Source organism: Haemaphysalis longicornis, unplaced genomic scaffold (assembly GCF_048455015.1).
Source record: "Haemaphysalis longicornis isolate Haplotype H1 unplaced genomic scaffold, Haemaphysalis longicornis Haplotype H1 scaffold_10, whole genome shotgun sequence".
In the NCBI taxonomy this organism is placed as follows: domain Eukaryota; kingdom Metazoa; phylum Arthropoda; class Arachnida; order Ixodida; family Ixodidae; genus Haemaphysalis; species Haemaphysalis longicornis.
In genome coordinates, this window is record NW_027526204.1 from 67,734,346 (window position 1) to 67,759,520 (window position 25,175).

At 45.1% G+C, this 25,175-nt stretch overlaps 1 protein-coding gene across 1 annotated transcript; it reads right to left on the minus strand.

Annotated features, from left to right (window-relative positions):
- Positions 1–456: 456 nt before the first annotated feature.
- Positions 457–24,875, minus strand: LOC144158668 (uncharacterized). The gene is made up of 5 exons (XM_077689701.1): positions 24,600–24,875; positions 19,272–19,410; positions 14,913–15,046; positions 8,737–8,848; positions 457–1,508 (listed from the first exon to the last, which is right to left on the minus strand). Exons 1-5 carry the CDS (start codon positions 24,679–24,681, stop codon positions 1,004–1,006), a joined length of 972 nt encoding a protein of 323 aa, XP_077545827.1. The 5' UTR covers positions 24,682–24,875; the 3' UTR covers positions 457–1,003.
- Between the last annotated feature and the right edge of the window lie 300 nt (positions 24,876–25,175).

The following is a 25,175-nucleotide window of genomic DNA, read 5'->3' on the forward strand; positions in this document are numbered from 1 at the left end:
CATACGCTAAACAATGTCAGAACGTCCACACCAGGTACATATCACGGCGACAGAGGTAGTCGCGAAGGACGATTCTGTGAGGTCTTTATAGTTACGTTTTATTAGAGAAGGCCTTTAAAATAAAATGCCGTGCACAGAAACGCTGCAATCCTGGCTGCGCCCTGCAGCATAAACAGGCGGAATCAATAAACTGCGATTAGTAGATGGACCTTTATTAGGTCTATTTTGTTTTAACCTGTTAATAATGGCCATCGTTAATATTCACGAATTTTGTTCCTTTGGTTTTTTACATTACCGTAGGGATTTTCTAGACTATAGGATAAATGTAACTTGTCTAACAAACGAAAGCCCAAGGTTTACTCCTTTCGGGCTGCAGAAACTCTACGTGCCAGCAACAAAAGAATTACACGCTCTGAGCTAAATTTGTGATGCCAAATTTTCCCGTTCGATGCAACATTGGAGGTAAGAATTCCTTTATTCTAAAACACAAAAGTCATTCCTTATTGTTTTAAAGCTTTACACAAAGGTAAAAATTATCGCGGGGAAGTGTCGAGGCCTTCACATGGTAATCTCTAGAACATAATTCGAGAGGTTTGGTTCCCTGTAAAAAACCATTCCAACACATGTTTGGGTTCGGAAGGTAAGAATTAGAAGTAGAAAAAGTGCGTTGCAGCGCAATAAAAACAATATCCAGTGCTTCCCAGGGAATATTTAAACCGAAGTAATGTCCTCAGAGAAACATGCCCTTGGTGAATCGTTTTTATGTTTTACTCAATTAGGTCGGCCGCACGTCCTTACTGGAGCAACAAACCAGCCATTAATACCTTACCGACAAGCAACATTTACACCAGCTCCACCGGGGTTGGTGGGAGATCAGAGAGAGAGATGGAGAGAGTAAACTTCATTTGAAAATAGGGAGACATTGTTCATTCCGTTGTAAAGACGACGAAAGGACGGAAAAACCTGTGTATACCGCCAAATTCCGTAAATCTGACTCATTGAACTATCCTGAAGTACTCATCCACCGAATCAAAGCTAAAGTTGGGATATACAAGACAACCCCCACGGGTGCCACGGAAGGAGGCGCCAAGGAAGGAGGTGCCTCAGAAGGGTGTCCTGTAGAAGACGACCCCTCAGAAGAAGGTGCCCCAGAAGCGGGTAGTGCAGAAGGAGGTACCGCAGAAGGTTGCCCCGCAAAGGGGGGCCTCTGAGTCGAAAGTGCCTCAGAAGCGGGTACCGCAGAAGGGGGTACCGCAGAAGGTTGTCCCGCAGATGCAGACCCCTCAGTCGAAGGTGCCTCTGAAGTAGCTGCCGAAGAAGCACTGGCCACAGGAGACGTTACAGAATGAGGCACATTTGAAGAAATCACTGACGGGTCATAGTCGCACCCCGTGAGCAACGCCACCGCTTCCGTAACTTTTGAGTAGGCTTCTTTCGCCCTTTTATAAGGGGCATAACAATCCGGCTGAAGTGACCCTTCACGGCACACCCATCCCTGTATGGTATACCTGCAAAAAAGCAATAACGGGGAACATATTTCACGCGCTCAATAATATTTCAAAATAAAAAATTGAATTCGCACGAGTCATGGCCAAGTTTCCTCCGTGCCAGGGAAAAACAATTGATTGATTGATTGATTGATTGATTGATTGATTGATTGATTGATTGATTGATTGATCGATTGATTGATTGATTGATTGATTGATTGATTGATTGATTGATTATAGGGTTCAACACGCCAACGCAATGCAGGTGATGAGGCGCGCCGTAGTGGAGGGCTCCAGATTAATTTTGACCACCTGGGGAGGATCGTTACGTGTGTCGAAATCTGGTACACATCGGCGCTTTTTGCTTTTCGCCTGGCCAAATAAATGCGTTTCTTTCTATATGTATACTGCCCAAATATTTAAACCGTACACTGATGAAAAGGTGGAGTTGCAACGGCTTGTGCATAAACATATTTCTAGGAAAATATAAGGATATAACCAAGTTAAAACTTTTGCAGCAGGACAGAACACTTGTATACGCAGAGTAATTTACCAGATAGGCAGATTACTGCCCCATATGATGTTACCAATCTTCAGGACGACCTAACCAAGCTCATTGAGTGGTGCGACGTCGGGCAAAGGCAGGTAAACACCGAAAAGACCAAACATGTGACGTTTTCTATGATTTGCCGAACACCTAAAAACACTTATGTGCTAACCGGTACTGCTATTGTAAATGTAACAACATTGAAATATTGGGTGTATTTTTGCCTTGCGATGTGTAATGGAGAAATCGCATAGAGTACATCGCTAACAATGCTTTTATAAAGTTATGTTTTCTGAAACACCGTTTATTTCTGGCACACAAAGACACCAGATTTTCTGCTTACACTACTTTAAGAAGATCCTCGCTAGAATATGCGTCAACTATCTGGAACTCCCCCCGCCCTCCACTTCCTAGCGAATTGGACTAATTTACTCCAGGCAGTCCATAACAAGGCTGCAAGGTTTATTTGGCATTCATACTGCCGAACACAAACTGTGCCCCTTTCTCCAAAATTCGCTTAATCTACATAATCTGGAACTCCTGCACAAATTGTTTCGTGTTGTTTATTTTTATTCACTATATTATAACCACTCGCAGTTTTCTTCGAAACACATTCTTCTGGGGTATCGCATGTCCTTATGGATGGACCATGCGCACAATAATCCGAAAAATTCAAATCATCCCCCCTTGCCCTGTCAATGAATGACTGGAACTAGTTATCAGGCAGTATTGTATCTGTAAGAGATACATATTTATTTGAGGCCGCTTTACTCAGGTACCTTGAAGCAGAACGTGTTGCATAGTTTTGTCATTTTTAGATGCTTCTTCCCAGAAATATTTGGTCGTGCTGTGTTGTTCGCCTTCTTCACTACTTTTTAGGTGCGGACCACCTTAGCACCGCACAATGTTCGTCCGCGTCCGTGAGCATAGCATTTACAATAGCGAAAAATCCCACAGGTACCGGCAGGGATTCGGCAGGGATTCGAGCCAGGGATTCGAGTTAGTGCCAGTCGTGTTGCCCATTGGGCTACGACCGTTAGTTAGTACCCCAGAGTCAAACGGCTTACTCTCTCGCCTGTAACGGCGCGGGGTACCTCCCGATGTCCGTCCGCGTACATCTGTGCGATATATCCACCTAGCGAAAATCAACCGAAATTCGATTTGAGCCGTGAGTTGCAGTTTTATTTAGGGAATAATCAAGGTGCAACTCACGGCTCAAATCGAATGACGGTCGGGGCGCAAATCGGATGTCACTGGGGGCGCAACTGAGATGCCATTTCGAGTCCCCGTACTCCGCACCCTCGCCATCATCCACGCAGTGGAGATGCTGCGATTTTTTTTACTCTGACTTGCACACATTTATATGTACAAATTTGTATGTACATATTTGTTCCCTTTTTTATGCAATGCAATAGGATTGCATAACCACATACCCCATATGTAGTGCCATGATGGGCCTTTAGGCTACTGAAATAAATAAATACATAAATAAATAAATAATAATTTCTATACGCATGCGGTCATCTTAGTCACACTTGCCGCTGTGTTAATAGGTTTATTCGTGGACAAACAACAAGAAAGAGAATTCACGAGATGAAGAGACGAGCAGTATTAGAGCCTGTCGAGTGGTGCTCTCTGTTTGGGTGGCTCTTTTTTTCCGTTTTTTGGTAATTTTTGTACTTAGATAACATCGTCGGACATTTTCACAGATTTAACTTGGGAGCTGTTTAAGCGTGAGCTTGGTCCGGTGGCGTTAGCTAAAAAATGCAAAAAAAACGTTTCCGCGCGAACCGCCCGGAACGAAAGCCACGTCGACCCTCGCATAATTTTGTGCAGGTGCAAAGGCGGAGCCGGGCCTTGCCTAGCTATGATGTCACTGCACCCACGCGGGGACGTCACGTCACCTTGCCACCTAAACACAGCTCATAGTTACTCCGCGCTAAGCACATAGTTTTGACTCCAGCAAAACGTGGGTCCACCGAAGGAGTATTTAACTCCTGAGGAAGGAGTTCTTCGCTCTTCATTTTTTCTGTCCTGGTTTGTAGCGCTGGTTTTCCTTAAGGAGAACCCCAGCGCGAACGCCGTTGTGCCGCTGCTCTAGAAGTTATGTGACAGCTATCATCCAACCCCAAGTATCGCGCCCAAGCCGCAGAGACTAAACGGCAGCGAACAGCAGAGAGAGAGTGCGCGACCGAGAAAAAGAGCGAGGACCGAGAATGATAGAGAGAAAGTCGTTATTTAGGCCTTTGGTATCAGGTATTGGGTGCGACGGAGGCACAGAGGGCCACCTCGACCAGCGTGTATACTTAAATTTATCTATAAATGTTGGCAGCGACCACCACGGCCCGGGAGGTGGTATGGTATTTGACATGACGCCTTCTGGTTGCGCAACAACTGCTCCCAGAGGTGAGGGGAGACTAGGGAGGTATATGCCTGCGGTGCATTCGCAAAGTTAATGGTAGTGAGTGTCAAGTGCCCCGCAGACTGAACAGGTAGGGGTAGTATGGGTAGTAAAGAGGTATGAATAAGTGTGTATAAATTGTGTTCGGTGTGGGAAAGTTGGTGTTTGTATGAAGCGCGGCATGTGGCCTGCCTCGAGATACTGAGTACCGTGCGTGTTGTGGATTGCATGCGCAATCACCGGAAAAACGGCCCCGCACTTCGAGTAATGGGGAACTTCCAACGTCAAGACCAGAAATCTATGGGTGTCGTGAAGGCGAACTTAGTGAAACCCAGCCAAACCTGCCGCAGCATAGCAAAACTGAAAGAAGCTAGGTCAACTCCTGCTCCGGTGCTTCTTCACTAGTTCAACTACTCCAATGTTTTTTTTTTTTTGTGCGGGGAAGAAAGTTTAAATTCCTTGATGTGTACGCGCATGCATGACAAATTACACTAAAAAAAGCACCAGCTCATATTTCTCTTCACGATTGAGCTTTTCCGATTCTCGGCTCTGTAGCTAATATTACCAGCCAATCTACGCCCACTGCCGGGGAAAGGCATCTCCCATTAATCTCCAATTACCCCGGTACTTTGCTAACTGCGACCAATTTATCCCCGCAAACTTGTCGATCTGATCTGCCCATCTAACTTTCTTCCTCCCTCTGCCACGCTTGCCTTCTGTAGGGATCCACTCTGTTACCCTTAATGATCAACGCTTATCTTGCCTTCACATTACATGCCCTGCCCACGTCCATTTGTTCTTAATTTCGACTAATATGTTCTTAACACGCGTTTTTTTTTACCCACCCCACTTTCTTGTCGCTTAATGTTACACCTATCATTTTCCGTTCCATTGCGATCTGAGACGTCCACAATTTAAGTAATAAGGCTCTAATAAGGCTCTAATACTAAGGCTCTGTAATAACTACGTCTACATTTTTTAGAGTGGTGAGCTGGGAATACTTTCCGTTCACTCGTCGTGTTAGGCAGTGTCGGTTGACACTGACAGTGAATGCCGAGCTCCGAAAAGACATGGACAAGGTCGAGAAGGTGCCGGTCTTGTCCCTTTTGTCTTGTCCCGTCTCGTTACCGTTCATGTATTCTCTGTGCTAATCAGTTACCTTCGGTGTATGGGGTCACTACCTCACGACGTTTTTCAACTTTGGCGTTACCAAGCTTGCTTGTTGTAAAACAAACATCTCTTAGTTCCTCTAAAAGCTTAATATTACCTAGAAGCGTCTCTTCTCATCCGCATCCCGAACGGCGTCTGTCTGCGTGCGTTTAGACTACGCATCCAAATGAAATCATCGTCGGTCGATCTAAAGATGCGAAACTACAGTTTCTGTTTAAAAAAACAATATCCCGGTGAAATGATAATAGTGCAAACCGAGAAACAGCCCCGGCGACGTTCTTGAGCAAACAGAATGAGGGAACGAACGGCTGAAACAGGGAGGGTGGTTGGAACATTTTTGGGGTGTTCTCAAAGCGAAAAATTCCCCCTCTCCTTTAGGTCTGCACCGCTGCTAACATGGCGCCCTCGTTTAACTGAAGGTCACTTGCATCGTTCCGTTCATAGCCACTGGATGCCATATTTAATGATTAGAGCCGAATTGCTTCCACCGTACTAGATTTCACGCGAATACTGCCTTCTAGCCATCCAACCTGCTTTTTGTAAGGGAAGTTCCCGTGAGTCCTCTTACCCACAGCGCTACAGAATAACAAATTGAAGCGAAAAAGTGAGCAAATTTGGCGAATGACTAGGCCAAACATGATTAACCTAAAAAAGTGATTATGCGGAGGTGCGACCTGTAAGGCGTGAATGGTGTTATACATTTACAATGTCACTGCACAGATGTTTTTAACTCAAACTGAATGTTCAGCCAGATCATTTGCCAATTTTTCAGACTATGGCAATTCGGTTGGTCGTTTGGGAGCATTTTGTTGAAGACACCCTATGAGGACTTCTTGAAGTGTCGGTCGCACATAGTTTAGAAATGTGTAAATGGGAATCACAGCTCCTAGAATGCACTCGGAAATTTCTTTCTTGCTATTGTTAGGAAGTAGGTAATTCTTACAATGGCGATTCTCGACGAAGTAAATGACGTGAGATGGAAGAAAGCATTTGCAAAAGCGTGGCAGTTATAGTAACCTTACATTCGTACATTTAGTACCAACCCTTCACAGCTTATTCGTGCAGAATTTTCACTCACTGCGTCTTTTACAGCAGCTCAACACATCTCCTCAACCTTACAAGCTATAACAACGCATTACCCAAAGCATTACAGGTTGCCTTGACGGTTCCTTGGTTTATTGTTTTAAGCTGATGTACATTGCTGGACAAGAACTACCAGTTACTCTGTTAAATTTTTTGAGGCTTTAAAATACATAAAGGTTTTTAAAAATATACATACTAAAGGCAAAGGCCCCAGTACACACATAAGGATGGTGGACCGTATCAGGAAAAACGTACGCCACTGATTCAGTGGTTCCTCAATGACACTGCCAGTGATGTCTCGTCTTCGCATTCAAGCTAATCTGGCGTGACCTCGTGCTAGTTCCGAAAAGTTAGTAAAATCGAATTCAAATTGGTTATAGTGCGCGCATAGAGCAGGCCACCGACTAAGTATCCATTAAAGAGATGTTCACTGCTAAAGGAACTCTGCAACACTTCTGATAAATGGTTTTATTTTTTCCTTCGTGTTTGGAACCACTGCTAAAGCTTTAGTGATCGCTAGCACAGAGCGGCACTGCGTGATTTGCTCGTCGCAGCAGAACTTTCCGGATTGCGTTTCTTCTTTTATTTTGTGCATTCATTTTTCAAGTGGCTCTCGAATGCGTTCATTGCTGCAACTGATCAAAAGTCAGCCAATAGCCGCTACACCGCTGTAATGACATATTTACAGCGGCAAAAGAACGTCAAGACTGGGAACGAGAGACAAATGTTTTGAGCAAGTTTCAAAGTTGTCTGATGGGCACTGAGCAGTAATTTCTGGCTCAGTTACTTTGCGACCCATTAGTCTAAGTACTGGGTGGATTGGGTGACTACGTTCTACAGGAATTCAAGATTCCCAGAAAGGGAGATAAAATGGTGTAAAGCACAGTATATTACTTGAAATGTGGCGAACTATTTCACACACAGGCGCATTTGATTTGCTTTGTTAATTACGAAAACAGCCACGGAAGCCTAACATCAGTGCTGTGACCAGAGCACATGGTTTGAAAAGTAACTGTGTGGGTTACCGGGCGCATACAAAGCGATTGTTCATGGAAAACGCGCAGAAAACATCGCTGTCAGTTCTCGCCCCGCAATGAGCTCCAAATAAAGCATGCAATGTATTGATTAATTGAAACTTGGCTCCACGATTCCTGATATTAATATTGTTTAGCTGGGGCGAGTATATCACGTGCCATTTCAAGATCAGCGAATTGCGACGTTTGGGGTGTTTTAGTGAGTTTTATAAATACAAAACTTTTTCTCATAAAAAAGACTGTCAAAGCGGTCGTAGCTGTTTATATAGAAAGGCGTTTCTAAGCAAGCAGTGTAACCAGAAAAACTGATACTTAAATTACTGTCCCTCCCACAAGAAAACTGATTGAAGCGCGAAAGCTAAAAGTCCATCCTCCGCTGGAAATGAGTCCAGCCGATCGAAGAACCTTTGAAGACCCAACCGCAAACGGAGGAAAACCCATGCGACGATTTTTTGCGCACTAAGCAAACGCATCTATAAATGATCTAAATGTATACCGATACGTAGTTTGTGAGATGATGGTATACTATTGTACTCTTTCTTTGGGGTAGGTGCACGTAGTATCATATCTGGTAACGGATTTTCTTTCTCGCGATTTTTAAGTAACCATTTAGACACAATAGCAGACCTGTTTTACGCACGTGCCGTATCACCAGTGATCTTATCGGAGCTTTTATGTGGAAGAACCGGTCTATGGGGCAAGGCTATAAACGCCATTGGTCCCACTACCAAAGCTTTCGCTCTACAAGGCCAAAAAGAAATATTACGGTCACCCATCTTTCCAGTTTCGTATTGTCATTTTGGTCTTTCTATTGCCGTTGGTTTCTTTTGTTCATACCTAGCAAAAACACCATTCAGGTAGTATTTTAGGTTGCGTCTCATCAAGACGTTACAACATGTCCTATTCACAAGGGATCTGTTAACGGCTTCACATTTTTTACTAAAAAATTTCCGTTTATGTATCCACCATCTTGAACTCACAAGACATAATACTCTTAGCTTTGAAAGCACTCACCTGCAATGCCGACCGTTAGGATTGACAGGAGCCTGCTCAGGCGTTTTCGGAGGTGACGGCTCGCATTCTCTCATCTTTTCATGGTCTTCACAACGCAAGGCTCTTCGAAAATCTGCGAAAAAAACACTTATTGCTCCCGCCTGGCGAGGGAACCACTCAAGTTTGGGATAAACTCGCCTTTGCTGGCGGCACCTCGCGAGACAGCCTAGCGAAAGAGCGAAGCGAGATAGCGAAGTGGTGGTGAGAGAGCTGGCGGCTAGACAGCTGTCGAGAGAGCCAAGGCCTCGCCTTGGCTCTTTCTATAAAGCTACGCTGGTGCAGTAGTCAAAGCTGGTCATGTGGGTAACTCGCTACTTGTATGTGGGTTGGAGATTACGGCTAAGAAAAGGGGTTAGTTGACACTCCCGCACTAGATAGTATAGGGGCAGGATGGTGCCAGTAGGCACAATATGATAGGTGTAGGGGTGGGGCCCCTGACATGGGGTATGGTATTGGAGGAAGAGGGAGGGTGACAAGAGTTTTTACTCATGCAGAGGTAGCAGTTTGCGTTCTAGATAGGAGTAGGTGTGGCGCAGCACATTATTGGCACCTGACCCGGAAGTGGCTGAGCACGCAGGCGCATTTTCGGACATGGGTGGGTTGAGGGCGTTTTGAGCTTGGAAGTCTACTCCCTCTGGGAGGAAAGATTCGGTGATTATAGATGTTGGCAGTGGTGCTTGACGAGATAGAGAGAGAGAGAACTTTTATTGTTGCCCTGTAAGGGGTTGGGAGTAGAAGTGGTGGGAGTCCGCGCCCCTTCCCCCTCAGCCATCAGCCAGGAGTCCCTGGTCTCTGGTGGCGGCTTTAGTCATCCGGACTATTTGGAGCTGGATGTCAGCTTCCGAGCTGAGCAAGGCTGTCTCCCACTGCTCGGCAGTGTTTATTATGAGTGTTCTCTGATACCATTTATGTATTTTAGTGCAGGACCAGATATTGTGTTCTAAATCCGCTCTCTGCTTGCAGTGTTTGCACTTGTAGCCTTGTATGGCTGGGTAGTAATAGCTATGTAAGACTGGGTTTGCGTACGTCCCAATTTGAATCCGTCTCCAAGCTGTGGTCTGCTGCTTGTTGAGGGTTTTGTGCGCTTCCGGGTAGTAAAGTATGCCTTTTCTGTAATGATAAAGTAATTCTTTATAGGTTACAATGCGATCCCTGTCTGCTTTGCGGAGAGTAAGTGGCTCGGTGGTTTTTTTAGGGCTGGCCTGGTCTGCGAGTCCTCGGGCTAGCTCGTGAGTGTTTTCATTTCCGGTTAGACGAGAGTATGCTGGGGCCCAAACTAGTTGAATGTTTTTGATGTTGGTAGTGCCGCTGCTATTGAGTATATTAATCCGGTGTTAGAAATGCGCCCTTTGGCGAAATTCCATATCGCCGTTTTGGAGTCGCTAGCTGTGAACTTTGCCTGTGTCGAGGCGATGACCTGTGTTATGACTTCTTATTCTCCGATTTCTGGTGGGGTGGTAACTACGGTTCCTGAGGTCAGGAGGTGTTCCTATTGATTTACAACGACTACTGTCATGGCTGCCCGATTAGCGTAATCTGCGGCGTCTACATAGATGACCTCGTGAAGATATTAGGAGTGTTTATAGATGGCTTTGGCTCTTTTCCTTCTTCTTTCTTGATTGTTAGTTGGGTGCATGTTACACAATACCGGAGGTACCTAAATTTGTTTCCGGATTTCAGGCTGGGTTTTTTTCTTTGCTACGTGTTGGGCGTCCTATCTCATGTTGAGTTTTCTTAGTGTTCGGACAGGTTGGTTCTAAATCCTATAATATAAATCCCATCATAGTATGGGGCTACAAGTATTTGTCCTCCACATATCTATTCAACCTCTTCATGATAACATGTTCCAACAGTTTGCCCAGGCAGGAGGTGAGTGATATTGGTCTCATACTCTCTAGTTGTAGCTTTTTCCTGGCTTGGGTATTAAGATGATATTGACACTTCTCTATGATTTGGGTGTGCACCCTGTCTCCGACACTTGATTGATTTACTGGGTTTATTGTTCAACACAGTTGCTATCGAGGTTTCTTATGATTTTGTTAATTACGCAGTCATGTCCAGGTGCAGGTCTTGTCTTGAGATAATGTATCGTATCCCCAACTTCTGCTCTTGTGATCTGTTGATCTAACGCTGGGTTATGCAGCCCCTTGTATGGTTTTTGTCTCTCTTTTGTGTCCCTACCGATGTACCTGTGCTTAACTTCATTGATTAGGTTGTCGTCTGTCTTTGGGAATTCTTGGATGCCCTTATTAAGATTTTGTCTCTGGGCAGTCTCCCATTGCTGGGAATCAATGAGATGACAGAAGATGTTCCAGGTTGGCTTTAATCACATTTGCAGACCCATTCTGTTGCATGTGTTGTACCAGTTTTGTCTTCTGCGTTGTTTGGCGTAGTCTTCTATCTTTTTGTTGAGGAGTGCTATTCGTCTCTGTAGACTTCAGTCAAACTTCTACTTGCTCAGCATCTTCTGTAGACTTTGTTTAGCCTCCCACATATTTAGAAATTTGGCATCTACTTCCTGGAGGTCGCCTCTTGAGGAATTGTCCTAGTTGCTTCGCTGTCGTCTTTCTGCAGCTGCTTCACCCACTCCTCTATGATTACTGTCTTTTTACTTCGCCTGTCAACATTTTTTTCGGCGATCCTGACTTCTCTGAATATATCCAATTCTATAATCTTAATCTCTTTCCCTCGTTTGTGTTGGGCGGGCCCTATGCTGACTGTGTTTTTGACGATATAATGGTCACGGAAGGTTAGTTCATTCTTACTGGGCACCGATGTTTTTGGTGAAGGTCAATTCCGGGGTCACGTTTTTACAGGCGCTTTTGCCAATTATTGTAGCGTAACGCGGGTCAGCTGCTAGTGTTAATCCTGCTACTTGTGCTTCCTGCCAAAGATTTCTGCCTTTGGCTGCTTCCTTTTTGTATACCCAGATAGGGTGATGTGCACTGAAGTCCCTAGTTCTAAAGAGACCTTGTTTCTCGGTGATTTCCAATACTTTTCAGAATAGCCGAGATAACTTATGCTTGCTCCTGCTACTGCTACATATATATAGTATAAATAGCCTGATGTCTCTTCTGTTCTTGATGGGAATGATTTCTGTCAAAATATGATCAATCGTATCAAGGCCTGTGTCATGCTGTATGACAGTCGTGTTCCTTTTAATTAAGGTGGTCGCGGTACATTTCTTGTTGTCCTCACTGTTGGTACTGTTTACGGGTCCAAATTCATTGTAACTTGGTAATTTGGAGATGCCACCTGTTTCTTGTGACACCATGACATCTTGCTTGCTCGCATCTTCTTTGGTTAGTGTGTGCTGAGCAAGGTTTTCGCGTTTGCGAAGGAATCCCCTACAGCTCACTACCAAACGATGTATTTCTTGTTAGTCGCCATGTTTAGTTAACGGCGTATTGTCATGCTGGGCTATGGTTCCTTCTGTCACGGGGGCCCCTCATATGGTTTGGTTGTTTTGATCGGGCCGATGTGTCATTCCAATCCTTCTTTGAGCCGTGCGGCTTCTAATGGGGCGAGCCATGCATTGCTGTTGCCAACAAATTTTTCCAGCGTCTCTAGTTAACAACTAAAGTATGTGGGAAGTGAAGTTTGCGGTCTGTCTCCTCTTCCATTACCTGTACGTCAATCCTAACACTTCCTCATCTACGTATATTTCCCGTGATGACTTGTTGTTTCCTTATTTGTGAGTGAACTGGGTTGTGGCCCTTCTTTTTATGGGGGGTGGTGCCCCTTCTTGGCTACCTCCTGTGGTCTGCCTCGACGCCTGAATGTCCGATTGCTGCGTCACTTCCACTTCCATGGCTGTGCTGTGCATACTGGGCGAACCATTTTGTTTCAGTCGTGCGATTTCAGCTTTCAAAGTTGTGTTTAAAAATGCGATCTCCATCACACACAGACTCCTCAAACAGTACGAATTTGGCAATGGAGCTTTGTATATAGGTAGATAAAGCTGTAGCTGAGTAGCATTCGAACCAGGAGCCATCAGATTGCAGGTATGGTGTGCATCTGCAGGACTGCTAAAGCTCAGCGAAACAGACTGTATCATTGGGTACCTATAGAATGCCTTGCGGCCATGTATTCAGGCCTACAAAGATAATTTGGGCATGTTAATTAAATAGGCGAGTAACAAAGTAGGTTGCTACTAAATGTCTTTTTGCTTAGCAATACCAACCTGGCTATGTAGTCGGACGTACTAGAAAGGAAAATAAACAGACGCAAAAGGTAAGCAATCAAGGTAGACTAGTGAATGCGTGGCCACATTTGTCTTTGAAAATTGCGTTAGCGACGTGCACTGCGGCCTACATGAATAATTCGAGCACACTACTAACAGAATAGGAGTAGGTGAAGGAAAAAACACGAGGATGGTGCCAAACGTGACATGTCACGTTTGCCACCGTTTTTTTATATTTTGCGCTAAGCCTCCGTTTCTGAAGGCAACTCAATTTCAATTGCAACACGGGAGCGACGGCGGCAGCGGCTGCGGGAACAGTTGTGCCAGTGCAGCATGAACCCCGAGAGATGAAGAGTGTCAAGGAATCCCCGCTCCCGATCATCATCAGCATCCCCAGTATATCGTACTCACAGAGCAAAAATATGGCTACCCGCCGCGGTGGCTCAGTGGCTAAGGCGTTGCGCTGCTGAGCACGAGGTCGCGGGTTCGATTCCCGGCCGCGGCGGCCGCTTTTCTGATGGAGGCGAAAAGCAAAAACGCCCGTGTGTACGAGATTTCGGCGCACGTTAAAGATCCCCAGGTGGTCAAAATTAATCCGGAGCCCTCCACTACGGCGCGCCTCATCGCCTGCGTTGCGTCGGCGCGTTAAACCCTACAATCAATCAATCAATCAAGAATATGGCTATGGCCCTTGCTCCGTGGCTTTGCAAATTTTGAACTTCTGAATGTGCAAAGCTCCAGTGAGCCCTATGTATTTCAGTTTCTGCACCATTGTGTCGCGGCTCATGATTTGTGACACTTGGTGGTTTTGTTGCTGTTATGGAATGCAGAATTCTAGGCCGGCTATGATATATTTTCATTCCTTGAAGTTTCATTCCTAGCGAAGCGTGCATTGGGTTTGTTTATTTGTCATTTGGTTTTGCCGCCCGGCCACGCCGAGCTGTGTTAGCGGTGTTATCTGTGGGTCAAGGAATGCGCGTGTTCCATTCTTTATTTTTATGCCGCATGTGTGGTTGCCTTTGATAGGAAAAGTACTTTAACTAAGGTCACCAGTCTAGAATAATCTTCTTTGATCTACAGTGTTTTTCTCGTAATTCGATGGTTCGAGAAACCCTCTCGCAGAAAGACAAACGCCCGCAGAGCGGATTCCGGGCTATTCAACTCGCCGGCGCTCGCCTGCGCACGTCACTTTTTTGACTGCTGCTTCGCCGCCTGTGTATTCTTTGAGTTATTAAGGGAGCACAAGTTCGCTCCAATAAACTTGTTTTCCTTGAAGACAACCACGTCATGTTTGGCTTCGTGACACTATGTTTTCATTCCTGGAACCATCTTCTTGCATCTGCATTAGATTCTTACGATCTTTAGCGTTATCAAACGCGTCATTTTTTTTGCTCTCTTCTGCCACTCATGCCCCACCGCTCAGTTTGCGTTCCCTTCCAGCCATTAAAACGGATTAGTCACCCCATACCCAAATTGAGCGCGATCATGCTTCCCAGCTGAATGAACTTTTAGGTTGAAAATAAAAATGAGAGTATTTGAGGGGCACACTCATCTAAATATAAATAAACAGGTACAGAACGTAAAATATTGTGATATTAACCACAGGGCGCGGGCACGCTAACAACTGAACACTCATGTTTACGAAATCCTGGCATCATAAGGCCTTTATAGGTGTTCTGGTAATTTCGCCTTTCCGAATGATTGGACGTGATGACTATTTGGCATCCGCGAATTCCTGTTTTGTCCTGAAAAATTTGATCTTGCATTTGGTTCATTTTGGCATTTTTAAATTGCAACAAACATTTAGTACGAAGTGCCATACGTTGATATTTATTACGTGGATACCTACATAGAACCCTGCAGTACAGTTTTTATTTTGAAAATTTGTTAAAGCTTGCAATAATAATCTTCTGCAAATTCTCCTCCCCAACAGGTGGGCGTAAAAGCTTCTTACCTCTGAAGAGCTCAAAGTCACACACTAAGTCACGCATCAGTTGGTAACCCTTCTCCTGTCGCGTGAGATCCGTTTCCGCTTTTTTCGGGCAGTTTTCATTTGTTTTGTGGCAGAAAGATTTTTCCGTTATTGCGCTGCATAAAAACCATGCAGAACATAATACATTTTGAGTCGAAGTTTTGCCACAAAAATGTATTTATTCAGTGTAAACGTATTTACATCAGAAAAAGTTGCTTCATCATGGTAGCAAGGCTTTAGGCTCTTGGGAAGTGTAGCTTTAATCGTAGATATTTAAAACGTTTTTTACTTTTGTAGAGTTAATTAAAATTTTGTTCTTAGAGTCGGTGTGCATAAAGTAGGTATATGTTAACAGGAAATGTTTATCGACAACTGGGGCTCTTAACGCGCCAGCAAGTTTTGTACCTCGTACAAAAAAAGGGCGATGCAGCACTAAAACTTACACCCTCTTCGTACGTCTTTGAATCACCACTTCTACGTGCTTTTATTCACAAAACTCCTAGATCGGCCTACCGTAATAGTTCATACGCTCATTCCCTGCCTTCGGCTGCTTTTCCCGAGATATACTAAAGTCTAACGTTTATTGGGATACGAGTAGCCCGAATGGAACCGTTAAAAGACATTTCAACCTTTGAGTTCGTTTATTGAGCGCGTAATGGCGGACTGCAAAAACGTTTGCACCAATTTAAATTTCCAACGTTGGTAAACATTGTTTAAACAGAATCCTTCTTGAAGTCGTATTCCATAGCCACCATTGCTCCGAGCCAGGAGTAGAACCCGCTGAGTTATGCAGAGCAGCGCATCGTCTTCAATACTATGCTAACTGGGTATATGTCTACTAACATTTCCCAACTTTTATTCGTTATGACAGCAAAAATAATGCAACTGGATTGAGAACAAATATTACATTTAAATAATGTTGAACAACATCTTTGAGGTTTCGCAGTACGCACCTCATAAGACACGACCTACAACCAAATGCAGAAGGACTGTCAGTTGGGATAGTTGGTGCTGGTTCACGACAAAAACAACGCAAGGACGACGGACTTAGAAATGAAGGGAGATTGGACATGCACTGACGAGGAACTAATTTTTCTAATCCACAAGAAAACAATTTCAGGCGTTTATAATTCCTAATGAGCCAGATACAAAAACCAAAACTAAGTCGCGTAAGCATAAAACTGCAGTGGCAAGAAAAACTCGGCAACTTTCCCTTAAAAAAAGACGTGCAAAGAAAGTAGGTGAGATAACGTCCTTGAAATATGACGCCGATCGCAGTTCGTATCAAAAATGAGCAGCATCCTGCTGTTTTATGTATCAAAATGACCCGAACTCATTTGCCCAATGGCAGATTGCGTTTGCCTTAACTGATCGGACTCTTTCGTGCGTGTATTCAAAAGTTTGTATATTGCTTTTCTGAGCTGGCTTACAGCATTTAGGACATCGGCGAAAGATCTGTAGCAAGACGTAAACGACGAAGTGAACGAAAAAAGAAGGGAACGAAATCAAACTGGCGGATATGAAATTGATTTCAACTCGTTTCGCCCGTTCTTACGGCGTATGTCTGGTTATACTTATTTTTAACTCCGACAATTAACTTTTTAGTACTTAAATAAACAGCCGCCGCTTCCAAGACCTATCAAATACCCCCCCCCCCCGCATGTGAAGGTAGGAATTACTTCTCAAGAATAATATATGAGCAGCCTTCTTATGAAGCGCTTTAGAAATTAATAGCAAAACAATGGAGAGCTTGCTTACTTCGTGAGTGCCTACAGGCGTGCTCAAGAAAGTTATCTACGGAATAATTTAACAAGACCTGCCAATGGTTCTAGGACTCATCTTCTCTTGAAGTATAATTCTGCTGTTCTTGCAGACCTGTTGAATATGATTCGGGCGTTTTCCACCCGCACACTATCTCACAATTCTTCGAAATCCATTTTTCCCAAGTTTCCATAATTCCGCTTCAATTTGAGTGTTTCAATACAATATGAGCAAAATTCAAACTTATCGTCCCAATATTGCTCAAATTTAACGCATCATTACTAATTACTTGGGGCCATAAACATCTCTGACATGTAAAACATATTATATCATAGCTTTGACAACGTTTCATTTAGGTCTGGTAACAAACTTCCGCTTCTTTTTCGAATTCGCTGTAAGTAGATTCAGCGCACTTCGTAAAAAGCGCTACATAAATACACTCAGAAAAAATTACCATTTACATATAGGGCATTCATTTGCGCATACTGAGAGTCAAACAAAATCAGACAGCCCTGGTAGGAAAGTCAACCTCCCTATCAGCGAGCCCCATACATGGCTAAGAAATCCATGTGCTGTTTTTGAGATCTCAAATGCTCACACAACATTGAGGGTGAGCTCTCCTTGTGTTGAAACACCCCACCAGAAACACCACATCAGTGTCATCGAAACAGCGGTGGCATTAGCACTTGCCGCCGTTCGGGGATAGACGCGCCCCTTTATCTAGATTTAGTTTGTTCGTGTGCTCGTGCAGGTGCCTGGTGAGGTATCGGCTGCAGTCTGACCCATAGACACCGAAGCACATAAGGGAAGGCAATAGACAACCCCCAGCCAGCACTGAACAAAGGAGACGCTGTGGTCGTCCTGGCACCTGATCCGCCTGTGGTTCTCCGTGTTGGCGTTTTTCTCAATTGAGGGCAACCACGAGGAAGTTTATTTGTGGCTAAGAGGACAGTAGTAACGTCAAACGTTCCCGCGACTGCCCTTAGTCCATGGGAGTGCTGGTGCTCGTACGGCATTAACGCGTAGTTTTTTCCCCTGGACAATGCCTTGGACAGAATTCTCGACAGAGTACTGCCAGGTTTGCATGAAAACTTGTATCGCTATGTGAATGATTTCCTCATCTTTACACAAAAGCACGGATTTAAAGATATCAGGCACAGAATCTCGGAAGTCTGCGAAAAACGGTTGTGGTTTGTCCTTCACGTCCAATGTTCCGGTTAATGAACAAATTGAGTTCCTGGATATTCAACTCCGTTTTCAAACCAGTCATGTCTGATGTACACATATGCTTCACATATGCAAAAAGGTGTTGGAGTAGAGTTACGGGCCCTCTAAACTATTTAAGAGGGGGATTCTGAAATAGTGCCTGCAATCGGCTCCAAAAGTCCTGCTTCCACACAGCTTGTGAAGGCTTCTTTCTGTAAACGCAGAGGCTTGAGGAGGCGTGTTATCCTGACAGTGAACTGGTAGCCGTAGTTCAGGTCCTAATAAAATCGGTGAAAAAAATGGAGAAGCAGTGGAGAGGGGCCAGAATCAATGTAAACAATAAACGTACGTGGTAATCCCGTATGAGCACCCGAGCTCTCATGTGCTAAGGAAAGTTGCGGGCATGTGTGGCGTTACTACTGTGCTCTTATCCCCAAGTAAGCTTCCTCGTGGTTGCCCCGCAATTGAGAAAAACGCCCTTACGAAGAACCATCGCCTAAGCTGGTTCCAGGGTGACCACCGCGTCTGCTTCGTTCAGTGTCGTCTGGGGGTCGTTTATTGCCTACCCTTATCATGTGCTTCGGTGTGTCTGGGCCAGACGGACCGATGCCTCACCAGGCGCCCTCGCGAGCACAGAAATAAACTAAATCCAGATAAAGGGGTGCGTCTATCCGCAGAGTGTAGCTAGTACAAATGCAACCCCTGTTTCGAACACACTGAGCTGCTGTTTCAACACAAGGACCGGCTCACCTGTGAGGTTGTGCAAGCATTTCACATCGCAAAAAAGAGCATAGGCATTTCCAAGCACTGTATAAGGCTTGCTGACAGTGAGCTTGACTTTCGAACCAGGGCTGTTTTATTATGTGCGCACACGTGCCGCTTGTGTTTTTACCTTTTGCTTGGCTGTCAAAATGCGCAAATGAATGTGCTATTTGTGAATCGTGATTTTTCATGAGTGAATGTATGTTTTTCCTGTGGAACAAAAATTCAGTTTCTAGTGAGCGGATGTCCTGCCGCGCTTCTCTTTAGGTATGTCGTCTTTGCGCTGTTTTTTCATCATCTACAGGTAAGTATTCTCGCCTGTTGTGAGTCTCCGTTAATTTTAACCTTTATACAAGAATAATTTAGCATGTTCTGTAGTTATAATATTCCTACACCGGTGATCTATTGCCTGGAAATTAGGAAGGACTTTAAAATGTGTGTTCCCAAACAAAAACAGAAGAACACAAAAGCCGTGTTAGGGCTACACAAAATGGGTACCCCTTCGATAACTTCCAACGAGGCTGAAACCAAGTGTTCTTCCATTTGTAATCCAAAGTGTCCACACGATACATGAGGACAAGGTGCAACCTTGATATACATGAATTTCCATACTTGCAGGCTATGTGATGGGCTGTGTTGTTGAAATGGCCGTCGTGGTCTGGTCCCAACGCAACGTCCCACAACACATCATCATACAGGACATAGCAGCCGGCCATTGCCATAGGTGTGCAGAATTCTTCGGGGGGCTCATCTAATAAATAGCAAATACACCTATTACGGTCCAAAGCAGAGACACACGCAAGAATTAATCAATCATTGCACTTGTGTTTAGTTCCTAGATCGCCCAATGGGAGCTACCATGCTGCTATGCTCAGCAATATACAGTAATATATAAATTGTAAAGAGTTTCGGGAGCTTTACATCGATCGTATACTATTAATGGCACTAACCTTGCACCCCTGTCAAACGTGCGTACCTAAGTGCACTCCCACTGAGTGCACTCGGCTAAACTGTCATTCCCGCTACCGCGAGAACATACGCTAAGTGCTAATCAGGCTGTTATTTAGATATATTTGCGATAGCCATTGAATACCAGAAAGTGGCATGCCGAAAACGAAAAAGCCTGCCGAAAACAGAACTAACAAACACTTAAGAACCGACAAGTTCAATCCATAGCACTGTGCACTGGCCGCACCAATCTGATTCTCAGTGCCCACAATTTCGATGGCGGCGTGCCACCGCAGCGACAGTTTCCTGTCTAGATAATATTCATTAGAAGCTCTGTGCTTCAGGCAAAATTTTGCGGAGTCCTTACTCCACGACTTTTTTGCTTCCAATTAGGCAGTTCACTCTCCGATCAGGAGAAATCTTCGTCAGAGAAGCCTACGCCAACTCGGCTTACACTTTGGACAACTTCAAATCGACAACTCCCAACAATGTGCAGGACGCACGTGCACGTAATGTGCCATTAGCAGCCCACTTAACGTATTCTATATGACCTCGACATGTTCAGCCGACAAACCCGGGTGGGAGCGGCTGCCTAATTAATTAACACCTAAATACGTTCGATGCCTTCAGCAGAACACCTCCAGTCTGTCACATACAATCCTCAACTTTTCGGGAAAAAACCCACTTGGGCATCAAAAGTTTATTTCTAGTACCGTGAAAGCTCGTAATTAGGATTTATAGCGCGTAAAAATATGTAGGAATTATCCGAATGTCATATTACCGAATTAACGACAGACAACAACCGCACATTTGCGATACTTGTATGGGCGCCTTCACTTCGCAAAGGCGTCTCTGATGCCAGTTTGTCGTTTGGCGGATAGCTGGCCAGAAAGAACACATTTCCGGACGTGCGACAAACCGTGCAGAGCAAGAGTATTGCACGGATATCTGCGAAGATTTCTTGCAGAAGAGTGACAGCATCCTCCGTTTCTAGGCAGTAGTAAACATCTAGGCGCTGCCGGTTGTGTACAGGCAACGATTAACGCTCGCATGCTCCTCATCGCCAGGGTGAAGCAGCGGGTGGACGGAGGACATGGCGTTGCGGCTAAGGGTTCGAGAAGGCGTTGGTTCCAATTAACCGGTGAGCGCGTACGTTTGCGGGGAAATAAGAAGGATTCGCGGCCATAGGGCAGTATACATTTTTGGAGGAAGAGAGAAGCAGCGCCGAATTATCTGATTTTCTGAATAACCAAGGCCGAATAAACTCGGTTTTACTGTAGTATGGTGGCGGATCGTCCAACCTACTTCTAAACTCAAAAGTTTAACTGCGCGAAAGACGTATACAAGAAAGGACACAGACGAGCGCAGTCTGTGTCCTTTCTTGTATACGTCTTCCGCGCACTTAAACTTTTGAATATGAACCCCTCCCAACTCGCCCAGCTGTCTCTCATTCTTCTAAACGACTCTGAAGCACGCCTTTGTGGCTCCCGGCTCACTCATAGTCCTGTCGCAGTGTTAAGGCTTGACCTTGGGCTAGTTGGGTACTCATTTTTAGAAGAAACAGCGAAAAAAAAACCCGCCGCGGTGGTTTACTAGCTAAGGCTTTGCGCTGCTGGGCACGAGGTCGCGGGTTCGATTCCCGGCCGCGGTTGCCGCTTTTCTGTTGGAGGCGAAGAGCAAAAAGGCCCGTGTGTACGAGATTTCGGCGCACGTTAAAGATCCCCACGTGGTCAAAAATTAATCCGGAATGGCGAGCCTCATCGCACTACGGCGAGCGTCATCGCCTGCGTTGCGTCGGCGCGTTAAACCCTACAATCTATCAATCAAGAAATAGCGAAAAAAAACTGTGACGCAGTAGACAGACGAGGACAAGCGCTGATCTTACAATGCCTTACAGCAACCTAACAGTGCACACCAATCTTACACTGCCTTGACAAACTGGTACAAGCGTGTGTGTGGCTCCTATACAGGTGTACACATCGTGACGAATACAAGTGAACACTCTCCGTGGAAAACGTGCGTGTGATCCGCCCCTATGAGTGTACCTATAGCGGACACTCTGATTAGCCACAGTGACACTCTGGGTGTAACGAACAAACTTTACTCGAACCATCTTGCCCTACCCTCACTCCCGTTTCCAAAAACAGGGCTTCTTGGTCTCCTATAAAAAATAAAGTCAGCCACTTCATTTTCTTTGGCGGAGAATATTTTACTTTGACGAGATAACGGACGTTCTGTTGGGAAGCTTTGTCAGTACTAGGCGCTGCGAAACATGACTTCTTTAAATACCTTTTAGGCTACGTTCGTAATAAACATAATATGGATCCTTACAAATTCCGCAGTTTTGCGAGGTAGTCGCCCGTAATTACTGTGATACCGCTGAAATACAGCCGGCACCCTCAAAACCCACGGAAGGGCTTGTAACCCTGGACTGGCGACCGACTCTAATACCTTAGACACTAACTATTCCATCTCCAACGACGATTTCTGCACAAGGGTTAATCACGAGATGCTTTGTTTTGCATCTGGCAATCAAATGATGTCGACCGAGACCTAAACGATAACTGGAAGCCAGTTTTCTACGCTGACAAAGGAAGGATAGTGAACCGCTTCTGGATGGTGGCAGTTAGTGCAGCGAGTTAACACGACGGGTACGACAAGTGGACAGGTCTCGTTAGCACGGTTAAAATCACCAGGGGAGATATTTTTGCGCCGTGACGGCAATCATTGAATAGGAGGAGCGTTTTGCTGATAATATAGTGGTGGAGCTGTCCTCAGCAGATTGTATACACCAAATCGTTACCACTGCCTGTGCCGCGATAGTTTGAGGAAAAGTATGTAATGTTGGAAATAACACCATTTCAATTTATATCCTCGTCGCTGTACACGGCCAAACTTATGCACGAATTGCATAATAATTTGGTTCGTTCATTTGAAGATTGTTAAATGGCGGATTTTTAAGCGATACCTGAGCTGGTTCTCTTACTACTCGCAACCATGGCAACCATCATTATGCATTTTGTGAGGACGGATTATTTTTCGAATAGTTTCCTGAATCTATTTTGCACAAGCCGTTAATTGTCTATTTTATTCTAGTTGCAGGGTTATCTTGTAACCACATTCAGGATCAAAAGATTTGTCCTCCCCTAGGTGACCATTGCACTAACAAAGGTTGTTTGAGGGATGCAAATTTAGTGAAGTTAAAAAGGCTCAACTACACCACCTTCTTCGCTTACCCTGATCTACACACCCTGCAAAAGTGTTTAATGTGAGGTGACTAGTTTTGTGTAGGCGGTAAATAGGATGTTCGGTCTGGCAGTGAAGTGCTCGCGGGCTCTTGCAGTCGTGAGGTAGCTCGTTTCACCCTACTGACGACATTTGGTTACAATTCAGGACATACGAATTGAAAATACAAACATTTTTATTAACCCAGCAAAATACGTAAATATGCTTTGCCAAACATATTCAATTCGCGAGGGTCTCCCATCATCTGCCGTCGTGCGTTCTCGTTCTGTTAACTGACCCTCGCCTCTAGCTTCTGACCAGATTCCACAAAAATGCCAAACGCTTCTGTTTTATTACATAAAAACCGCGCCTCAAAGGGCGTGTCCGCACACCGAGCGAGGAGGACCAAATAACTAAAACACTCTAGCGCGGGGGTTGCCCACAACAACCACAATTTGTAGGGTTTTCAACAAAATTAACCACATGACCAACTCTCTCTATCCTTCTCACTCACAAACTCCTTGGTATTGACTAAAGCACAAGCCTAACAATAATAAAAAAATAAACCAGCTAAAATCAACGCTGAGTGATGACCATCGACCCTCAGGAGACCCGTCTACAGTACTGTCGGTCACGCCGACAGAGATTGCTGCATTTCATCACGGCGCACACATTACAAAAGGAGCTCTCCCTCCCATTGACCTATCCCCGCCAAATCGGCTCCAGCCACCGCCCTGACGATCTGCGCGCACACTTCATAAAATTGAGCAATGCAACATCTTCAGAGATCACGCTGCTTCTAGCTCTGTTGGTTGTTGCTGACCGTTTGAATGACCTCCCAAAGAGAGCAACTCCACCGACCGCAACGCATCCGCGCTTTGCTCGCAGTAATGCGGTAATTAGCCCCGACAACTATCGTTCATTTCAGAAGCTGCGTTGAGCAGTGTAGAGGCTCCATTGTTGTCAACAGTCCACCCACTGACCGTGCAAAACTCACCGCGAAGGGGGCTTTGAAGGTCCATTTTTATCTCCCCTCTGGGCAGGCGAAACCGCAACGCCCCGACGCCTATTCTCGCTTTCTTTCACGGTTAGTGAGGCCCTCAGTGGGTGGACTGTTGAGAACAATGTAGTCTACACAGTGATGCATATAGCTTTAGAAATGAACTATTGAGACATTCCGCCGGTGTGACCTGGCGCCCTCTGCCTCACTCCATCTTGTGCGCCGCGCTCGCAGGAAAAATTACAAGGACTCTTTCAATACTCTAGTAAAAATTATCGGCCCTTCTGCCCGCAAGACAGCAAAGCTGCGGTTCTCCGCCGCTTGTGCGCATAAAAACTCGGCATTGTGGCCTTCCCTGAAAAATGCTGAAAGGGTAAACGTTTTTTTGCAATAACACAAGGAAGACACACTCAATATATAAAACAATAACTGATCTGCCAGTGGCCTTCATTGATTAGCTGAGGTACTTGAACTTACAAGCGCGTCCCCCGTCCAAGCCGTTTTCAAACAGCCGCCACAGGCCTTCCTCGCAAAGTGTTAGAAGAGCAAAGATAGCGCGGGATCAGCGACAGATGCGTACGAGGTGCAAAAACAGATGGCCTCATAGCAGTTTTTTTCTGTATTTCTCTATAAGACCCTACTTTTTAGAATGAGCCTAGCAATGAAACCCAAAAAAAAGCCTGAAGTGGAACATTTTCCAACTGCCCGTTCAGTTAAAGGGTACAAGTAAGGGAAGTGCGCATAAAAGTAGTACAAAGCTTAGTTACCTTCTGCTGACACCTCAATGATTGCCGAGGATAATATTCCAGCTCCAATTACCAGAAATTGCGCGTACACCAAAAGAGTCATGTTGCCTCCACGGACCAACGCCACAATCTGCTGCTCACACCTGCAAACTTCCGTCGCAATGCAGCGTGCCTAATTAATACGCCTGTTGGCGGAGTTCAGCACTGAGTATGACGGTGTGTCTGCGTGACACCATACAGTTCCTTATATCGCGAGCGGCATTCTCGGCCATACCGTTAGCCGGCACTCAACTGATAACTTATATCCAGCCCATATGCTCTCTTGGAAAAACAGCAGCGTTATCGGCAAGGTACGAAAAAGGTCTGCCATGGCCCTTACAACGCCGCGCTGGCAGGAGTTCCGCGATTCGATTGCACACGCATTACTCAAATTTCCCTTGACTCGCACATCGCAAATGCTCGAGACTATCTTCGTAGTGCCGTCGTGCTGCAACAGTGCGCTAGGGGTTTGGAATTTCTTATCTCAGTCTCCAAACTGCCCTTTTTTATCAACATACCTCATTTTTTCCGTCAGAACATTGACGTCACGCGTTGCAA

What these genes read in the sequence shown, in the direction of transcription:
- LOC144158668 (XM_077689701.1), bottom strand. Translation starts at nt 24,681, where the DNA reads ATGACTCTTTTGGTGTACGCGCAATTTCTGGTAATTGGAGCTGGAATA. An exon ending in GCCCATCACATAGCCTGCAA is followed by an intron (nt 15,047 to 19,271) that starts GTATGGAAATTC and finishes GTTTTTATGCAG; the next exon opens with CGCAATAACGGAAAAATCTT. An exon ending in TGACTTTGAGCTCTTCAGAG is followed by an intron (nt 8,849 to 14,912) that starts GTAAGAAGCTTT and finishes TTTTTTTCGCAG; the next exon opens with ATTTTCGAAGAGCCTTGCGT.